The sequence below is a fragment of the Ambystoma mexicanum genome, chromosome 9 (genome assembly GCF_040938575.1).
Source record: "Ambystoma mexicanum isolate Mex_15411 chromosome 9, UKY_AmexF1_1, whole genome shotgun sequence".
Taxonomy (NCBI): domain Eukaryota; kingdom Metazoa; phylum Chordata; class Amphibia; order Caudata; family Ambystomatidae; genus Ambystoma; species Ambystoma mexicanum.
In genome coordinates this window covers 952,836,199-952,856,226 of record NC_090931.1, presented here as the reverse complement: position 1 = coordinate 952,856,226, position 20,028 = coordinate 952,836,199, and the positions used below count along the sequence as shown (strand labels likewise).

At 43.8% G+C, this 20,028-nt stretch overlaps 1 protein-coding gene across 2 annotated transcripts in view; it reads right to left on the bottom strand.

The window, feature by feature from the left end:
* CHN1 (chimerin 1) overlaps positions 1 to 20,028 on the bottom strand; it is a 452,576-nt gene that overhangs the window by 90,111 nt on the left and 342,437 nt on the right. For both annotated transcript variants that reach the window (XM_069616144.1, XM_069616145.1), the window contains one exon: positions 12,693 to 12,770. In XM_069616144.1, coding sequence (XP_069472245.1) covers positions 12,693 to 12,770 — 78 coding nt within the window. The remainder of the gene's footprint in view (positions 1 to 12,692; positions 12,771 to 20,028) is intronic.

The following is a 20,028-nucleotide window of genomic DNA, read 5'->3' as shown; positions in this document are numbered from 1 at the left end:
TACTTATAAGCATCACAGTTATGCATTGTGTGACAAACTTTCCAGTTGGTTCTCCTGGTAGTACTGAGCTTGCAGCAGAATGTCAAAGAAACAAGAAAAACCCAGCAGGGATGCCATTCGCCTGCTTAGCACCCTTCTATGGCTTTGGGTATCCTATCACAGGTTTCTTGATGCACTTGCGCATTCGAAATAACTCTTTGGCCTTTTAACTTCTCTACGATCCATTTCATGCTTGCACCTTGTGGACGGCACAAACCTATGAAATGTGGGGACTGAGAAGGAAAATCATGCTCGATTCTGAACTATTTTAGTGCCACCAGAGGGAGGTCTGTGCTTGACTTCAGCATTGGCAGGTGTATAATATTGTTAAATGATGCATCATTTTTAACCTTTACTTTTCTGAATGGAAACCCTCATTTGTGCAACTGTTTAAAAAATGAATGTTGTGTATTTGAATATAAAAGTGATTGCTTAACACAGTGTATGTGTGCTTTGATTAGAAAGTACTCCAAACATAATGTGAAGTGGCACCAATAACGCAAATGAGGTTTTGGCGGTTTTTCATATTAAAGAGCATTTTGGAAAGATAAGAATGACCAAAGAACTTTAAACCAGTCATATAGATCTGTGAGTGTGCTATGACTGAATCCCTTAATACCCAGAGCACGCTGGGTTTGGTATGCGTTTCCTCTTTTAACATTCTTTTTTCTTTAAACAAAAGTCACCCTAACAAAGCTTCTGCAAATATCAAGCATATACACAAGTTTTGCCATCCAATACTTCAGCTGTTAGAGTGGAATGGCTGCTGACAGCTCAACATTTCGCGCAGTGCTGTGGATAAGTCAGACTCGGAGAAAAAAAAAATGTTTTTATATTTAAAAAATGACACCCAGTAAATTGAAAAATAAACTACAATACATTACCACCTCCAACTTTCAAAACTCTACAAGAAACTACATTTCGAGAATGTACACATTAATGCAAATGACCACTACATCTAAGCACCAAAAAATACTATTACTACATGACACCAGCACCACATCATACTATAATTCAGTATACAACTTTATCAAAGAAAGTCAATACCATCCTTTGGAACTGCAACCACTATACAACACAATCGAGAAAACTGTATAAACAGACCTACTACGCAGAGCCCGGATAACATCACATAACCAGATCTCACAGAACCAGTACCCATTTACAACTACACACAAATGAACAAAACTAGGAAACGTACTATGCTTGATATACAACACTGCATCCTTACATCTTCAAGTAACCACACTGCCAACTGATACTGAACACAGAAATAACATTCTTTGACAAATCAAAGTCTATTGGTTTAGTCTATGTTTCTAAGAGTGTCCTTCGGTGCGTTTGCCGTTTGTCCACCAAGCTATCCCCATGTTTTCACATGGGAGTTACTTAGATAAACGAGAACAGGCCAGACTATTGAGTTGGTGAGCCCTGGAGAGGAATACAAATCATGTGCTTGGTTTTAACCACTCACTCCAGCCCCCATTAGAGGCAGTATGTGTCAGTAAAATAGTGCTGGGAAATCAGCCTTTCCCCAAAGACCTGCAAAGCCAACGATTTGAATCCCAAAAAGGTTGATTTGGGCTTTCATCTTTCCAATAACATGTGAACAACTGAGTTAACTATGACAGAGCAAGAAAGAATATTGTGAAAGAAACACTGCCATGCCATAGTGGGGGGTTTAGAACAGTCATGCTTGTCACTTGCCTGTCTTTCGATTTAGTCATGAAAGCAGGTTGTGAAAACCTCCCATTTTTTGAGACTTCTCAAATGATGGTCTTGGTCCATGCAGTGGTTAGGATTGGCTATTGAATTGGAATCAATACCACTCAAACTCTGCAGGACTTTGCCATACACAACACAACTGAACTTTGGCCTTAAAAGAAGAGGCCATAATATGGTGGTGTTAAATTGACTGCCAACCAAACACATGGAGTTCAATATCCTATAACAGACCACAAAGCCAACCATGGCCAAACCCTCCATTACCTTCCCAAATTACTACATCTCTACCAGCCGAACAGAGACACAACTCAGCGGCGCTGTACTCCATCATCAAGGCTCTTCTCCCCAGAACTACCACTGCATCTTCAACTCAAACCAGACGCCATCGAGCAGGACCCCAGGTAAGAACTTGAGGTTAAAGTATTTTACCTCCTATTTTGGGAAGTTGGGAGTAATGGGATTTTTAGGGAGTAAAAAAGTATTTCTTCTTGAGGGATGAAGTATTATTAGGCAAGTAAACATATTTAAGCAGGTATTTTTCTTGTAATTGAACTCGTCCTTGTATCTCGCAATTCTGGTAAATGCAAAGCATTTTTATGATATAGGTTTTCCTCACACCAGGCAGCACTACAGCAGAGGTCCTTTTTGTGGAATGTGTTGCTTATGCCATGGCTCTGAGCACAACACCCAAGCAGTGCAGATGGAGACATCGATATCCGTTACTCCTTATTTTTCTATGCTGAAGTACCAGCCTGATTTTAGGGTGACCAACAGGCCACTACAAACTTGCCTGGGGGCCCTGGTATCCAGTTCAAAATAGCTTTAAAGATTCATCCGTTTCTCACCGCATAGTGATCCTAGAAACTGTTTCTCCACCATGACTAACTCCCTTCCCACCTCCTTTTCCTTCCTGCATAGTGTTCAGAAGAGGCCTACCGTTGGCAAGCAGCTCCATATAAAACTTTTTTTTTAAAAACAGGTTTCTGGTGGAAGGAAGGACGGGCTGCCACATACTAAGAGGAGTGCGACTGAAGCATATATCAATGCATTTAGACGGAAAAAGGTTTGGTACTGGAAATTCTTCACCGCCAATCAAATATTTTCCCTATGCGGTCAAAACGGGGATATTAAAAGAGATCCTCTGGCTAAGTCTGCCCCATTTTTGAATCAGAGGTTAAGATTTGCATTAGTCTGTGCATCTTCAACTTTGACATACCTGATTTTGTATTTAACAAACTAAGATAAGCCAAACGCATCCCTTCTTTACGGTACAATGACCTAATTAAGTTGATTACCTAGCCTCGGCTTCACCACACCTTGCTTTTTAATCTCACTTCGCGCAATGGCAATGAGCCCGAGAAACCTCTAGTTCTTCAGATAAAGGACTGGATAATATTTTTGGAGCAGGGGTGATTGACTGGGTAAACTATGGAAACAAACTTGAAAACTTGCTTAATGATACTAGAATTTGAGATGTATAATGCAGCACAAACTGTAAAGGCTTCCGATTCCAAGAACGTGCTAATTCAGTGGTTCCCTGTGTGTAGATTGCGAATAGTTGTTCTCCTCTAGTCCCCCTAAAAGAACCTGAAGAGGGGGCAGCACTGCAGGGATGACATGGCAATGGCTGGCCAGGCTGAGACAAGAAGACAGTAAATAAAGGATAGTCAACAAGTGTGTCCTAGCATCCTAACATGATAGGTGTTACATGGTCATGGATATGACTGCCAAGGGGCCACCGGGACCCCCACTAAAGATGGGATTACCGGTCTATCCTAGTACAGCCAGAGACAGTCCTACACCAGGGGTAGCATGGAGGAGTTGGAGGACCCCAGCCCCTAGCTCCCCAGAATGTCTAAATACACGCATGGTGTCCCCATCTCTGTACCTAAAGACCTGTGGCCAGGTCTCGCTTTCAGTAATTTAAGAATGTTCCGAGGAGCCATTGGGAGCAGAGCAGCTCGAAAATCCAGAATTAAACCCTGGAGGTAGGGCAACGAACAGCCTTTGCGACCTCCAGAAGAAAGAAATACAAACTAAAGAAGATCTACATCTACCAGAATGCATCTGGGTGCGACAGCCAAAACCTGCCCTTCACCAGTTTTTGCTTTAGTAAACATTTTGCTGTTTTAAAGCCTACCAATCTTAAAGAACTTGGAAAGGAGCCGACAACAACCCTGGGCTCTACAAGGGCGACTATAGGGGAGCAGTGGGTCATGACCCAAGAACTGGAACTGGCAAGAGACTACAGAGGAACAGGTGACTAGCAGAAACCTTCCTCAATCGCTCTGTGCACAGTAAATCACCAATGCTTGGGGGAGAAGCCCAGGAAAAATGAGCAGCCTCAACACACGACTGCCTGCACAAGAAGGGAGAGTGAAAAGGGGACAGCACTATAAGCCATCTTAAAGACTTCCGGGGGGAAGTCCCGGCCTTCAGAAGAGTAGCTCAGCTAGCGATTGGTCAAGAGGACCAGGCAGCGGACTGACCCAATGGGAACCAAGATGAACACCACATCAGCAAAGACGGGGCTATAGAAATCCAGCGGTTTCAGTAGGGGTGAAAGGTGTATGGATGAGGTTGGAGGAAACTGCTATGGACAAAGAGACCAGGGAGGAGTGCTGAGCAAAAGAAGTACTATTCGAGCTGATTCAACCCACTAGAGGACATTCAACGCTGCCTTTGGCACTCAAAGTGCTTGAATCCACTTTCCTGCTTTTCGAGCCATTTTGAAGCCAATCGTCTGGCCTCAACTAGACCACTGGATCAACCCCATGCAAGCAGCTTACACACCGTGACTCGACTGCTGAGTCGAACCAGTGGAAGCCTAGTCTCGGCCTGCTGGAGACCATGGACTCAACCGGTCACGACTGCTGACTCGATCTATCGGGAGCCCTCAGCACGGATCGTCTTGACACCAACTCACCATTAGGAAGCTCGTTTGAACAAGCCGAAAAGAAATTAGAAGCTTACCTCAATGCTGTAGAACACCCAAAAGCAAGCATTTACATGGTATTTAAAGTCGTTGTGTCCCCCGAGTTCAGCCTTAAAGGGACATAGTCACTTGTAAGGTCCCCACTCTCTACATTTCTAAAGCATTTCCAATAACTGACATTTGCAGCTGAAATTCAAGCCTGTGCATCCCCGTTTTCAACCCATAGTGCCCTCTTCATTCTAAAGCCTGCATTCTCTGCGTTTTCCTTTACAGAGCTGGGTTGAAGTGTTTTAGTTTGTATTTGTTAGTTTAATTATAAAGTACCTTATTTTATAGAGCATTGTTTGGTTTGCTTCTGAAAATACACAAGGGGGTGTCCTGGGAGTCCCTCTGCCAGACATTAGTCTTGGTAACGAGAGCCTTACCCAGATTCTTTAGCGCACTACCGTTCACGGAGGAGAAATATCCCAGACATATCAGTCTTTGTCCTGCCCTGGGGCAGTCCAGGACTGAAATGCTAGGCAATTCTCCACTGAACAAGAGTACCAACAGCAATCCCATACACGTGTTTCGGCCTAGTTGGGAATCATCAGTGAGGTGAAGCTGTGCCTCTCTAAGAGCAGTGAGGAAGGGGTCACTTGGTTTGCTTCTGTCCCAGCAGACACCAATCCGGCAGAGCATAGCCTGCCCTAGCGCAAGAAACGAAAGACGTAGACCAGCCAGGCTGTGTCTATTTCATGTTGGCATCATGCTGGTTTAATACTAGAGTGGGGGCCGAGTAGGGGGTTTATTAACTATTCATCGTTGTACTCGTGCAGGGCAACGGCCATTCTGTGTCACCTGTATATGTGAGTAAATAAACGGCATGTTTCTTGTTCGTCGTATTATATGAGAGAACGTCGTAATCCTTGCAGTGTCCAGGAGAAAGAAATGTCATTCTGCCATTTGCCGAGGCTGGCAAGTACATATGGGCAAATCAAGTTCCAGGCATGCCCATATTAGTGTCCTGCTATAAAGTAGTCCTGGCCTGATCCTTGGCATAGCTGGCAAGTGCGCATATTTTGTAAATTAGGGCTATGAATGCCATTTCCGTGGATACATCGATTTCGTTTGCTTGAGCAGCAGAATGGAGAGTCGCGTGCTGGGACGTTAAATAAAGATTATGTTAAAGCCCCAATCATAGGTCCTCACCCCAAAGCCACCTAGAGCTAACCGGTGCCAGTCTACCGGTGAAAGGCCCACTCTCAAGAAAGAAATGCTGTACACACACACACACACCCCCCTCCAAATATGAAGTGGTCTTAAAATGCTCAAACTTATTACAAATGCCAATGGTTAGATGTGCTATAAAATGCCACTAAGGCATCTTAACGTGGATTGTGGAGAACCACTACCTCCCAGCAGCGTGGCCTGCTCTTCATCTCGCTGTGAACTTTTTTACCAATGCTGCCCCCTCATGGACAGAAAAATGCAGCAAACATTTCTCACACTTTCTCTTGGGGGAAAACCCCCGACTTCTCCCGTAAAGCGGCCTTTAAATCCTACCAAGTGCTAACCAATGGTATTGGCCTCATGTGCTTAAAACGCATCATTTGTCATTGAATTCCTCATGGAAATAACCCAAAAACATGGAACGTCGTTTTTAAATCCTCGAAGACGTAACCAGTGCTAAGGGGGAGGGGGACCCCAAACCCTGTAAAAAAGTGAATGTCAAATAAAGTTAAGGGCCATCACAAATTCGGCAGGGCTAGGTTTACTGGGGCGATATACGCCTCTAGGGTGGCCTGACCCTGCCGGTAACGGCCTGTCACCCAAGTTAAGGGCCAGAGTGAAGCGAGGGGCCCTTAACACAGGCAGTGGGCTGCTACCGGAGGCGTTCTGCGCACCCCGAGGGTGTTATAGAGTTATGAGTGAGTATCACTTAAAGGAAATCTTACCTTAAGGTGCGGCGCCACGCTCCATTTCAAGATAGTGTGGCTAGATCCTCTGCCTCCTAGAAAATTCTCCTCTTTTTTTCCCTCTCGTTTCTCCTCCTTTTCTGGGGAGCTTGGTTAATATTCTACTCTCCAATAGGTGTGTTCTGCAATGGAGGGGTTTGAGTTCGATGAGCCGATTTGATAATCGCTTTATAGACTATTCTCCGTTGCTATTCTCTCATCAAATGGGTTCTCTCTGTAGGTTTATATCTTTAATCTCAACAGGGCCATTAGTATTGGCCTGAAAGGGTTTAAATGTTCCTGCAGTATGTAGTGCCATATTAAATTTCTCTCCAACGTGGAGAGCAGCACACCACGCCCTTTCTGCTAGTGTTCTGCCATCATCAGGCACTTCAGCGATTCACATCTGCAAGGCACTCTTCATGCACGTACCTGCTGGTAAGCTCACTGGTGCAGTATATCGGAATTTACAAAAAACAGACTTCTCCAGTAAGCCCGACCAAACATTCTGAAAAGCGCTGGCTCCAGCTAATCTCCTAGTGAGCAAGTTGGGGAGGTTTGTAGGTTCATGATGATTTTTCTTTCAGCCCGAATCTCCTGCAAGAGCCATAAACCTTCAGAGAACATTTGGAGAAGTCTGGGCAGGTTCGGCTGATTCGTGGGAAAGAAAATACGCAAAACCACCCAAAAGGCTTCTCGAAAGTATCACAAAGTTAGGAGAAACAGAGGGGTCGGTGAGGCTGGGTGGGGTGATCAGACAGAGGAAACGGGGTCCTGTGCATCTGTCAATATTATCCAATTAAGGCAGCAAAGTCATTTATTCAGTAAGCTAGCTCAGAAGATGAATGCACCTACTGCAGAGATCCATGTGTAACCTGCAGGTTCCAGGTTTGAATCGGAGTAAGAACTCCGGCTTCATCCTTCTAAAGTTGATCAAATTAGTAAAGTTCAAGTGGGGAATATGAAAATTGGATATAAACCTAGCAGAGTCAGTCACATGTAAGGCATGCCTGCGTATGCTTTGCATCATTCAGAGATCAACCTATTGAGTATCAGGGGTTATATTATTACATTATATTGAATTAATAACAGATGTGGACTGAAATGCCAGTATACCTGGGGAGTCAGCCATGCATTAGGAGTGCATGAGGTTTCATCCTGCTGAATTTGCGTCCATGAGGACTACTGAGGTTGTGCATTTAATAAGGAGAATATGTGGTTGCAGGCCAATGACCTCAGAAAGGCCAACAGGGCTGAGGAAATGTGGGTCACATGTCACGTTCATGATGCAGACTCTGCATCTGCAATTGTAAAGGAATACAATTTAGAAAAGTAGGACTGCAATGTTATGAGCTCTGTACCTGAAAGAAATATGCATAACACATTTACAGTAATGTAACAGTGCTATTGCAAAACGTTTGTTAGTGCACGTGATGAGATGGGCCTGTCCAAAAAAAGATGTGACCCATTTACAAAGTTCCTTCGAATGTGTGCACCATTTCATTAACTTTGCACATGTGCACAAATAATGGGACGTTTCTGCACATTTTATGTGCATGCAGAATTCCAACCTGGGATGCATAATTAAATGTGCAGGAAACAAACAACCCCCGTGTCTCTATGGAATGGGAACAGGGGAAGTGAAATGCACAGCACAGTCAGGTTATACCTGTTCATGCATTTTATTTTAAGTATGGAACAGTAGCTGCTGTCCCATTTACATTATTAGCTCTCAAGCATGGATAAAAAAATGTTTTAAGTATATATGTTATTTTTTATTTTTATTTATTATTATTTTTTTTTTTTTTTTTACACATTTCACATTGACATGCACTTTAAGGTTCCATCATGATGAGAGGCATACATTAATGTTTTGAGGGGGCTGACCAGCACCTCATTTGCCCTGCAGCACAACGCCTGGAAATGTGCAGGCCATTTTTGTCAATAAGGGGGACCTGCGCATTCCTCCAAGTAATGCAAATAATAATGCATCCTGTGGGCATTTTTTATTTGCATTACTTTTTGTAAATTTGGGATTGTCTTTTTTTTTAAAGATAATTTTGTGGGCAGCTACAGAGGTAATTTGGTATTTATATTAAACAACCAATAAAGCATTACTCTTTTTGACATGGATTTCTTTGCACATCCCTGGAAGGAAGCTTTCTGATCTAGTTCACTAACTTTATACTTTGAGCATGTGCTGAAAGGAACATGTCTGCCTCTTCAACCCAATTTTTACAGCAACATTAAATCAGCAAGAAATTGTCATGAGCTGAACCTGAATCCGTCACACAAAAATATTATAAGTTTGTGCAGACGCAAATGTATTCGCCAAGGCTTAGTCTCTATGTCTTGGCTTCTAGCAGGTCTTGCAACATACCCTTGCAGAAGTAGTTTGGTGGATTTGGGAGCCGCATGGGGATACCCGTTAAGGCAGGGTGCAAGATTTGCACTCGCCACTAGTCTTTGACTACTGACATTCGACTCTTGGCGAGTAAGAAATAGTGTGCTGTGTGCACGTATAGAATTGAGGTGGCAAGTAACTTTGTTATGGCTGGCGAGTAACTTGCAACTGTGTGTGGGCGAGGTGGAGATGGGGGCGGCAGGATCACACTTCCTCCACCTTACGGGACGCCCATCAGGTAGTGGCTGGACCAGCACAGTCCCTGGTGGCTTTGCTTCCACCACATAAAGGGATGGGAGTTCCGTTAAATTACCATAAAACCTAAGTGTCAACGTGTTCCATAGAGGTGAAATGTTGCTCACCACTGCATTTGATACACAAATGTTGCTCATTGGCCATAAAAGGTTGGTGACCCTTCGTATAGTAGGTAACAAAAACCAAGGCTAGATAGCGAGTCCTTGTAAAACGCAGACGGATTCCATGAAATGCCGACTGGCAGCAGTGGACGTTAATGGCTGTTAAGTCTCCAAATATTGATTTTTGCATTGGCTCTCGGAGGGCCACTATAACTGACAGTTTAATATGGGGCCACTATAAAAAAAAATATCCAGAGCCACTTTTAGTTACCAGTCCACCCCTGATTCTCAAACTTTAAAAAATGCTTAAATCTAGTTATTTTGTGCTGCCATAAGACGGTCTAAGGTGCTCAATTGCTAGCAAACAAAAATGCACGTACAATGACCAGTCAGATCTAAATACCGAGTTTGATTCTTCAATAGCTTTTGCTCCCCTTTGCATGATAGCAGTAACATGGTACATGCGCTTCTGTTGAACCCTTGCGTTTGGGAAATAGAGTTAGTGTGTTTCGTTTTCTACAGCAGGGAGAAGTAAGACATACAATAAGCATAAGCAGTGGACAGGAGGCGGGAGAATAAAGAAGTTAGGAATGTGAGAGACTGTTCATGTTAGTGAGAGCAATCTATGCAGGGGGAACGGGAATCCCTGTAGCTGTCGAGCAGCAGCAGAACGGTGTTCCGCAAAGTGCAAGTAAGAAGTCACTGTAACCTTCTTAGAGGTGGTCAGTAAATAACAATCCGAGGCCGAGGAGGCGCTAGAGAACTTAACAGGACATAAGAGATAGGAGCCATGTCGGGCAAAGAACCTGCGGGTCATTGCGTTTACGGAATGAAATGGGGTGAGCGAATCAGGCCAGAGGCAGTGCTTTAAGTGGGGTGGGAAATTGAGGGGTGGCTGCAACGAGGCGGTGTGGCATACATTACCGGCATGGCAGAAGTGTCCCCAGCATGGGACAATAAAAAAGAAAAGTTGTTGTTTTTTTTCTTTATTGTCCCACGCTGGGGATTGACCGAAGCCCTGCCGGCGACAAGCCAGTGTCGAATTGCACTGTGTAGTTTCATTGGTATCCAATTTATTTTGTTCCATTCAGTAGACTGTTGAGCGGTCTATTGAACGAAATCAACGGATTCCAGCACCTACGAAATAGCGCAGTGAGATGAGACACTGGCTTGTCATCAGTAGTGCTGGGGTGAATCCCCAGGTTTCATAACCTCAGCACGGGACAATAAAAGAAATAAGCTTCTTTTTTTTATTGTGCCATGTTGGGGATTCCAACCCAAGCCCTGCCACTGACAAACCAGCGTTGCAGCGCACTGTGCACGATTTATTTTGTTTTATACACTAGACTTTTTGACACATAAAGCCTGTTACAGGTTTTATGGGTGAAGGAGTCAATAAATGAAATACACCACCTATGTAATAGCACAGTGCAACGCGACACTCAATAGTCATTGGCAGTGTGCAGGCTCGAATCCTGCCGAAACGGAAATGAAAAAAAGTGGTAGTCCGGAGTAGTGAGCCCCGGTTCTATTGAGGTTTTGGGAGACTGCTGCGGTACAGGCCTGGCTAGCCCTGGCTCACTTAAAACCCTGGTCAGAGGACACACCACAGGCGTTAGGTCTGTAAAGATGCTCGACTTCGCGTGAAATTCGAAGCAGCTTAGAGCAGAACAGAACCTTGGCAATCTGATCATAAACACTAAGGAAACAGGCACTGTAACATTTGCAGAGGAAGGAGATGAAAATCTGGATGGTGGGAGGACTGTGGAAGTTCTGGAAAAAATGGGACAGCTTGAGAAAGCACCAACGAGGCAGAGATTTGGAATCCTCTGCCTTGCCTTGTCAAACCAGCCCACTCATACTGTACCTTCCAACTATGACTCATTAGAAGAACCTCCCACTTTGGTGTGAAGTGCGGCTATTTTGCATTCATTTCTCGGAGTTTTCTTCTAAAAAAAAAAATCTACTGAAGCCAATGCATTGAAATTGCAGGTTACAAAATACACCTTTCCTAATAACAAATGACGCACTCTTGAAAGACCAAAAGACTAGCAGAAATGGCGGGTTGCTTGCTCGGCACATCTTGTGTCCATACACTTTGTGCCTTTGGTGTCAGTTCATGGTAGGCTACGTTTTGGTGACTAAGTGTACACACTACACTCCTGCAGCTGCAGTACAAAACATCCTCAGTACAGGGGACAAAAGCCAGGTGCACAGCTTCCTGCCAAGAGTGAGATTGAATGAATGGAGGGAAGCACGCGTGGAGTAACGCCTGCCGAACTATCCAGGACACACAACACAACTGCCAAATTGCCCACTTTCATGCGTGACTCTCCCGGTCAATCCTGTTTCTTCCTTCACTGCATGTTTCGACTTATGGCCTGGGCCCATTCTTACAATGGGGAATACCAAACCCAAGTCCCAGCATTCAATTCGAAACAGAAATCAGGACTGGCTCACAGTGTCACGCGAGGAACTGGGAAACTTTGCAGGGGGATACAAATGGCTCAGAAATACGTGAGGAAAAGGAGTATGTGCTCGAAGTCGGTGAATGCTGCCAAACACCTCCTCAGTTCACTTCTGGTGAGGGGGTTTACACTATTGGCAGCTTGTTGGGGTTTCAGAGCAGGTGACGTTTGATCTTCCCACAGGATTGGTTGCACACACAGCCTTCTCTAACACGGCCATGCAATTGCTTTCCAAATCAAAGGCTCTGGCAATGACCCGCGAGCATTCAAGGAGGCACACGGACCTTCCCACCCCACCAGCCAAGTGGTCAACTGTACAACGGGGCAGCACAGTGCGCACTGAGGCCCCTCGCCTCATAATAAGGAGGGACCATGGAGTCCAGCTCTCGTTGCTTCGCATGACCGCGAAAAGCAAGATCGAGGCACCCCACGGTGCTCTGAGCATCAGCGCTGCACAAGTCTTCAAACCAAAACTGTTTACCTGCAAAAAAAACAATCACCTGCAGAATCACCCTGATCACCATCTAGCATGACTAGAAGTGTGACCAAAGGTTGACATTCTAATGTATACATTTCCAAGGGTGCTTCTAAATGATGCGGTGATATGCACTATTAACATTTTTTTTACCTCAGAGGAAAACATCTCGTTTTTTAAATATATTTTGCAACTAATAACGACATTAAAAATTACCCCCCTTTTCTGATTAGAGGGAGAGAATGTCATAATTACAAGCCGTAAATAACTGCACATTTCATCACTGCACTGTATTAATGGCCATTACATTCGTGCATAGCATGCCAGCCACCTCAAACATGCCGGTGTCTTACCTTAAAATTGTGGACTTTTTCATATTTGGGGATCTGCTCGTTTTCCTTCAGCGTTGCTCTCCTGACAAGGGACGTCAGCTGTGAACAAGCAAAGAGTTTAAGAGGTTGCCAGAATGTCACTGAGGACTTTTGCGCTTCCAGCTTGAGCGACGTTACCAACACATTCTTTTGCGCTCTGCCGGGTTTCCCCCGGCGAGCCGGGGATTCGGCGGCGCCAGGAACCGACCACGGCTCTTGGGATGGCATTTTGATTTTCCAAAAGAGAACGCACAATGCACAGGCACGTCTAGTACAATGTTGACACTTAAATATCCAAGAAAGGAATGGAATACAATGCAAGATGCTGTTCTGCAAACCAAAGCTGCTCCGAGCTGCGCAGAAACAGGGACCGTGGCATTTACCAGAAAGATGGTGGCAGGGCAATCAATCAAATCCGAATACGCTTTACAGTATGTGCACAGCCGTCCCACTCATATCTTGCAAAAAAGGCTCACTTTCATGCGTCAAAAAATACAAATATCTACAGTCTCGGAAAAGAAAACAAAGTCTGTGCATCCGTTTAGCAATTCAAATACAGTCAATTATTCATTTTCAAGAAGCAGCTTCTCCGTTCAATATTGTGATGTTAATTATGTCCAGGGAAGATGCTCGCGCTCAGCACGGAATGTGGATCTAGCAGCTACAATCGGCTACCCGTAGCCCTGGGAAGCGTGGGGGCGGGGCTTCAGCGGTCACGCTGCGTTAGACAAGCCACAATAAGACGGGAGCGAACCAATCAGAGGCGAGCGCCAGAAGCAGCGCGCCGGCACTTCAGAGCGTCCTCGTTCATTCCACCCCCTCTCCGCCTCCACGCAAGACTTTCTTGCTGGCGCAAGGGAAATATCAGTGGGACGATAACGCGCAATGAATGAGTCATGCGTCATTACAAAACGCCATCCATCGCCTGCCTTCAAATTACCACAAGGCTCACAGGTTTTCCTGTTTATGCATTATAATGTAAACCTGCATGAAGCAGCTGTTCACAGGAGTCAAGACTCGAGAAGCGCTTCACTCAATGGCTCCGGTAAACGGGGACATCGCAAAGTGGGCGACACTTCGCAAAATTTCACGTTTGGTCAAGTTCAGTTTTAAATTAAGTAGCATTTTTCAAACGGGACTAGCCATTTTTTGACTTTAGGATTTTATAATGTGCAAAAGAACAAATAAAACACTTTTCGCCAGAAACCTATCATACTAAATGCATCCAAATGTGTTAAAAGCGGTCAAACTGGGATTAAATATAAAAATACATTAAATTGTATCAAAGCGTAGCCTACATTCATAAGTTTATGAAAAGCAATATTTAAAATGTTAAAATGCAGTAAACTGTCAGCCCTCGTTTCCAAACACTAAACCATTTAATCTGCCAACAAATGTTACCACGTTACAGAACACCCATTTAGTTTGGCCTTCTCAGCGGAGAAGCTATGAGGCCAAAGTCAGCAAGTTGGGGAAGAGCATCTCGAGTGACACTTCTCGCCTCCCCGCCCTCCCCCCTTCGCCCTCCCAGGAGTAATGGACTGCTTGCACTTTGTGGTCAAGTACATGAAATAATACATTGTATGTAATTTTGGATGCAAGTCTTCTGCTGGGATTAGAATGGAATAAAGTCAATAACAGACTGTTGACGGACTTCCGAGCATTCCGATTGGTTTAGAGGAGGCCAATGATGACTTCCATGTGCAATAGAAAGCCGAGCCCTACCCCTGATGTATGGCTCTGAAGATAATGGTGGCTAGAGCAAGTCTGGCGGTGAGTTTTAACGTTTGCAATTGTTTTGTAGGGTAACAAAAATTCAAAAAGCCAATACATGCAAGTCACAACAGGGCACAGGAACATTAATGTTTTAATTAAGTGAATGCTTTGCCATTAAAAATGCCATGCCACAATGAAAACATGTCAAAGTGGCTGCACAATGTAGACCAGTCTAGACAACATATTACGGTAAAGCATGCCAGGCCACATTTAGACATACCTAGACAGGTTGCACCAAAAAGCCAGTTGAAGCAATAACATTTATCACAGTTATTTTATCACAGATGCCCAGAAAAATATACAATGCCACAGTAAGAAACAGCTCGACTGGCAGCACTCAAATGCCAGTCTAGCCAGGTAATTACACTTCGCAGCACTGCTTTATCAGAGATGCCCAGTAAAAACAAAAGTCAAGCTAAACTAAGGAATGACTAGACTGGCTGCACCGAAATGCCTCTCTAGCCACTAACAACACATATCATTACTGCTTAGCATAGACATGGCTGACCATAAGGATTTATCGCACAAATCCTCTCTACAGATTCCATCTCCCTCCCACCTCTACCCCTAAAATGAGCTCCTCATCCCAGAATTACCTCCACGTCCCTCTTCCTTGTCCCAGTGCTTACGTATGAGGCACCTTGCCTCATAGGTACGTACTGGGACGAGGAAGAGTGGGACTAGGAGTAATGAAGATTACAGGTAACTAAGCCAGGCATTACACTTCCATTTCCCTCCATCTCATCCCGGAACTTGTGTATGAGGTAAAGTGCCACATACACAAGTACTGGGTCGAGGAAGAATATGGCTAGGAGTAATCAAGATTACCAATAAGTAATCCAGGCATTAAACAGAAGCAGCGGCGAAACACCATTGAGCTGACTGGGCTTCAGCACCCCTAGCCCTCCCGCCCCCAGAATTTTGGGCTACGTTGACTCAACCTGGCTGACCTAAAGAGCAGTAGCCGCATAGGACAGATGCTAAACAGTGCCAGGGATTTGCTGTTGACAAAGGCCCAGCAATTTCTAACAAAGCATTAAACTGTTAGTACCTTCATTCAAATGCTTAATTTTTTTAGCCAATTGAAATCATGATGTATACCATGGAAGTGAGTCGAAGGGTAGAGAGGGGACAGGAGACCGCTCATTCTCACATCATAAGTGGGTGCTTTCAGACTTAAAGGGGAGAGTTAACTGCTTGTAACATTGAAGCTCCAATAAAATAGTCTCATTCGAATGTGTAAAGAATTTAGATGCCCCCAAACAAATACATTTGCCCCTCCCCTATTACCCATGAAGTTAGCACCTCTCCCAACATTGAAGGGTTAGACCCCCTGAACACAAGTGTACACACACACACACACACACACACACACACACACACACACACACACACCCCCCCCCCCCTCCCCCTGCCGCCAGCCACCCATACAGTTAAGTGTGTACCCTTTCATCATACAGGCATACCCAGTCAGCTACCCATACATCATGCACATTACATTATATACATATGTACACATTTAAAGAAAATACACGTTCTTACCTTTAATTCGTTGGTTCAGGGAACGAGGCCTTCCGCTCCCTGCAGCAGCCAAGAACGCTTGTTCCCGCATCTGCAGAGGATCTTGAGGCCTCTATGTCATGGAGTGGAGGGGGGACCCTATTACTTCAAAAATACATATTTTCTTTTTGAAGTCACTGTGATTTCAGAAAGAAACTATTTATTTTTTTAGTCATAGGGCTCCTCTCACCCCATGACATGGAGGCCTGCAGCTTGGAGGCTTTCATGTTATGGGGTGGTGGTACCCCTCAGACTTGAAAAATAAATAGTTTCTTTTTGAAGTCACTCTGCCTTCGTAAAGTAATTATTTATGTTATGCTGTGACAGAATTACTTTCTTTATGAAGGCAGAGTGACTTCAAAAAGAAACGCATTTCTTTTGCTTGACATTTTTTGTTTTGCATTTTGTTTGGGGGGCCCTCCCAGGACATGAGTGGCGGGCCTCCCCGCTACGCCAGTGGGTGTGTGAATGCTGTGTTTTTGCAGGACCCATGGCCCATATTTGCAAAAGAGGGAGCAGGGATGTTATTGAAGGGATGAAAGAAGGGGAGTGGGATCGCTGTATACTGGGACAGCCAGCATGAGAAAGGTTTAATACTGGCTTTAAAACATTGTATCAAGCACAGACACCATGAGTTTGTATTTACAAGACTGCCATACATTAGCACAGCCTGCAGTAAAATATTTGAGGTTTCTTGATGAAGAATGCCCTGTCTTCCTGTGAATTTAGAGTAGTTTGGCCTAAAAAGCTGTTTAGTTGTCAGCTAGGTGCATAAAACTTGAATTTGGACCACAGTTATTCTGGTCCTGCTCTGTGAAGGGCTTTGTGAGTAATGCAAACACATCACTGAATGGGATTCATTGGATGACAGCCTCAGAATAAAGCAAACACCCTCATCTCACCCTTCCTACAAAGCCACCACTGGCCCAAGTCAGTGCTGAGAACCAGGACAGTGATAACATTTCAATGCCTGTCCATTTCAAAACCTGTTCTTTAAATCTATAATGGGCTCTACTCAACTAAGCTGCAGACCAACATCTGCCAGCCACAATTGACAATGGGTTCAACAGACTGCTCCACTGTCCAAGCTCCCCAAGCACATCATCTCACACTCACATTCTGGACTTTTGTGCAGGTTACCACTACACACACAAATGCTCTCTCTAACCATTCTATGTCGGCCAACGTCCCTGTCTTGATCGCACTGTCAAAAGACAATTAAGCACACTCTACTGATGATCTAGCATAAGATAATGGATAATATCAGAAAGGATTCTAAGGACAATTAGTGTGTACTATGCAAAAACCCACAGTTTAAACCCCTAGGCATGTAATACACCCCTAAACACATTCAGTAAACAACCATTACAAAATGTTATATCTCAAACTGTATATCCTCCATTTGCTGCCAATACATTCACCTATATACCTCTCAACAACAAAAAACACCTTAAAAAGCCAGCCATATTGTCTTTTCCATTGCTCGTTAACATTCCAGTAACAAGGCAAACTGGCAGATGGCACTCCCTAGTTGTGCTGGAAGAACACTCACCATCTGGCTGTCGGGAATTGTTGTTAACCCCCACCCTGGACAATGCCTGTGACACTAGAACAAACAAGAATTGGCAATGCCAACAGTTTGGGCTTTTGTGCAGGCATGGGAAAGGCACTGGACAGGCACTCCCGTGGTGGCATTAACTGGCTATTGAGGGTATCGGGTGCTAAATGGTGCAAGTACCTGTGCATCTAATAGCAGTTCCTAGTAAATGCCAAATACCAATACACAAGCCAAAACTGTTGGCTTTGCCAAAGCTTGTTCTTAACAGAACTTCAGTGAAGGACATGTAGAGTGCTTATAAATCGAGTGGCTAAAGGCAGACCTGGTTAAGGCATTTGTATTACAACAGTGGCACGTTTACAACTCCAATTAAGTCATTAACTATCAGAAGACTGCATTGAAAAAACATTGGCAGGCACTTAGAGTGCAAAGTTCGATGGTAAGGCTGGATTAAAATGAGCTCAAAAAATTCCCACGAGGAGGTGTTTTGGGTGGGGAGGGGCAGAACCTGGATGGGAATGACCATAGGCATTAACATGGCCATGGACAGTCAATGGGTGGGCAAATACCAAACAAAACCTACAATCTTTGTGTCGTTCCTTATATGCCATTTCTGCTTAACAGTACTCCAGGGCAATAGTTTTGGCTAATAGGTGGTGCAAAATTCTCACCTAATAGTCCCAACTAATAAGGCAACTGAAAGGCTGACTTATTTATGGAGGTGCCTGCTCAGCCTCCATTTGGTGTGCATCACTGGAGGCAGGCATACACCATTTGCCTGGGAGAAGAGCTTGCAGGCCTGAGCTTTTCCAGTGGTGAGAGTATTGTTGCCATGTACACTACAGGCAGAAGCATCCCAAACTACACAATAAGCGGTCATGCCCAACCAGTGGAATCGCCTTTTTAAGAAATGTGTTCCTCCCCCTCCCAAGTTAACATTTTTCTAACTACAGACTCATTAACACTCTTCATATATTGGCATCTTTAGATCACACAGTTGCTTTGTTCGGACACTTCGGAGACAATTCACAAAGCTTTTCTGTGGATTAAAACAACGCCTAAAAAGTACGACAAAGTGTACAAAAGGAAGTGTGAAAAGAGCACAATGAAATTAACTACGTGTGTGCACAATTTACACATGCTCACATTTTGAGTAGGGGATCTGACAAATAAGCCACATTTGCGTATGCCAATGTGGGAGTTTTTTTTTTTTTCAAAGCGAGGCCAAAAACAGGCACTGCAAATTAAGTTTATATTCACAAAGGAGCACATGCCATAAAGGGCAAGAAGAGCAACGGAACAATATCAACTGATTCCGTTTATTCTAATCAAAAGTTGGCCTGTTCAAAAAAGTTGTTAAAGCCAGGTAATGAACTGGGGGTAAATGTACAGAAACCAGTACTTTGAATTTCAGTTCTAGTTGATCGATTGCACTTTTTGGGGTTTTGACTTCTGTATAACCTTCAACACCAAGAGAAGTGTTACCATAGAGAAGGAATTTAATCAATTCTTCATAGAGAATCACCCACATAGGTGCAGTATCATATTCCAACAAAGGTGTTTATAGAAAACATAGAACAATCTATTATTGTTTTTCTTATCTATGGAATATGATGATACTGTACCTATGTGAGGGATTCTCTATGAAAAATGGATGAAATCCCTTTTATATGGTAATGAATGAAACTGATTTGTTATGGTTTTTGTATTTATAATGAATATGTATTGCTAATGTAGCCCTGAAAAAGACCACAGTTGAAGGTCGAAACACGTGTTGGCATACTAGCTGAACAGGATGATAAACTTACTAAATTGCCGAAGATGGCACATGGCTTGCTCCATGCCACCAGGGCATGTCTCACAATATTCTGGAAAAGAACATTTCTCCCGAAGAAAGCTGAATGGTAAACCTAGCTCGAAACTTATACCGTGAGGACCGCCTAACCGCAGCCATCCATGGAGACCAAGACTCCACTGAAACAAAATGAGCTGACTTTTGTGCACGCTATGAACAATGAGACACGACAGGTAGTAGCATTTGACTACAACACAATATTTGTGAGCTGGGATTGTCCACTCATGCAGATACATATACTGAAAAAGAAGTGATTTCTTCTGAATATGGTAAAGATCCCTTGTGTAATGTTAACAAAATGATATTGATTGTCTGAGTTCGAAGTGAAATGTGACAGGTGGGTAGGGGAATCAAGATAGGAGTAGACATACACATGTGTAACCAGTTTGGTCACTTTTCTGACATCCTACTTATACGCACATGTCAAATCATTTGTTTCGTATATACTATGATTTTGAAAACTCAAAAACCAAATGAAAAAAAAAATGGACAAACTGATATTTCGTAGTCGTGTAGATAACATGTTTAACGCTCAAAGGATATAACAAATATGTACAAAAAAACTGTTG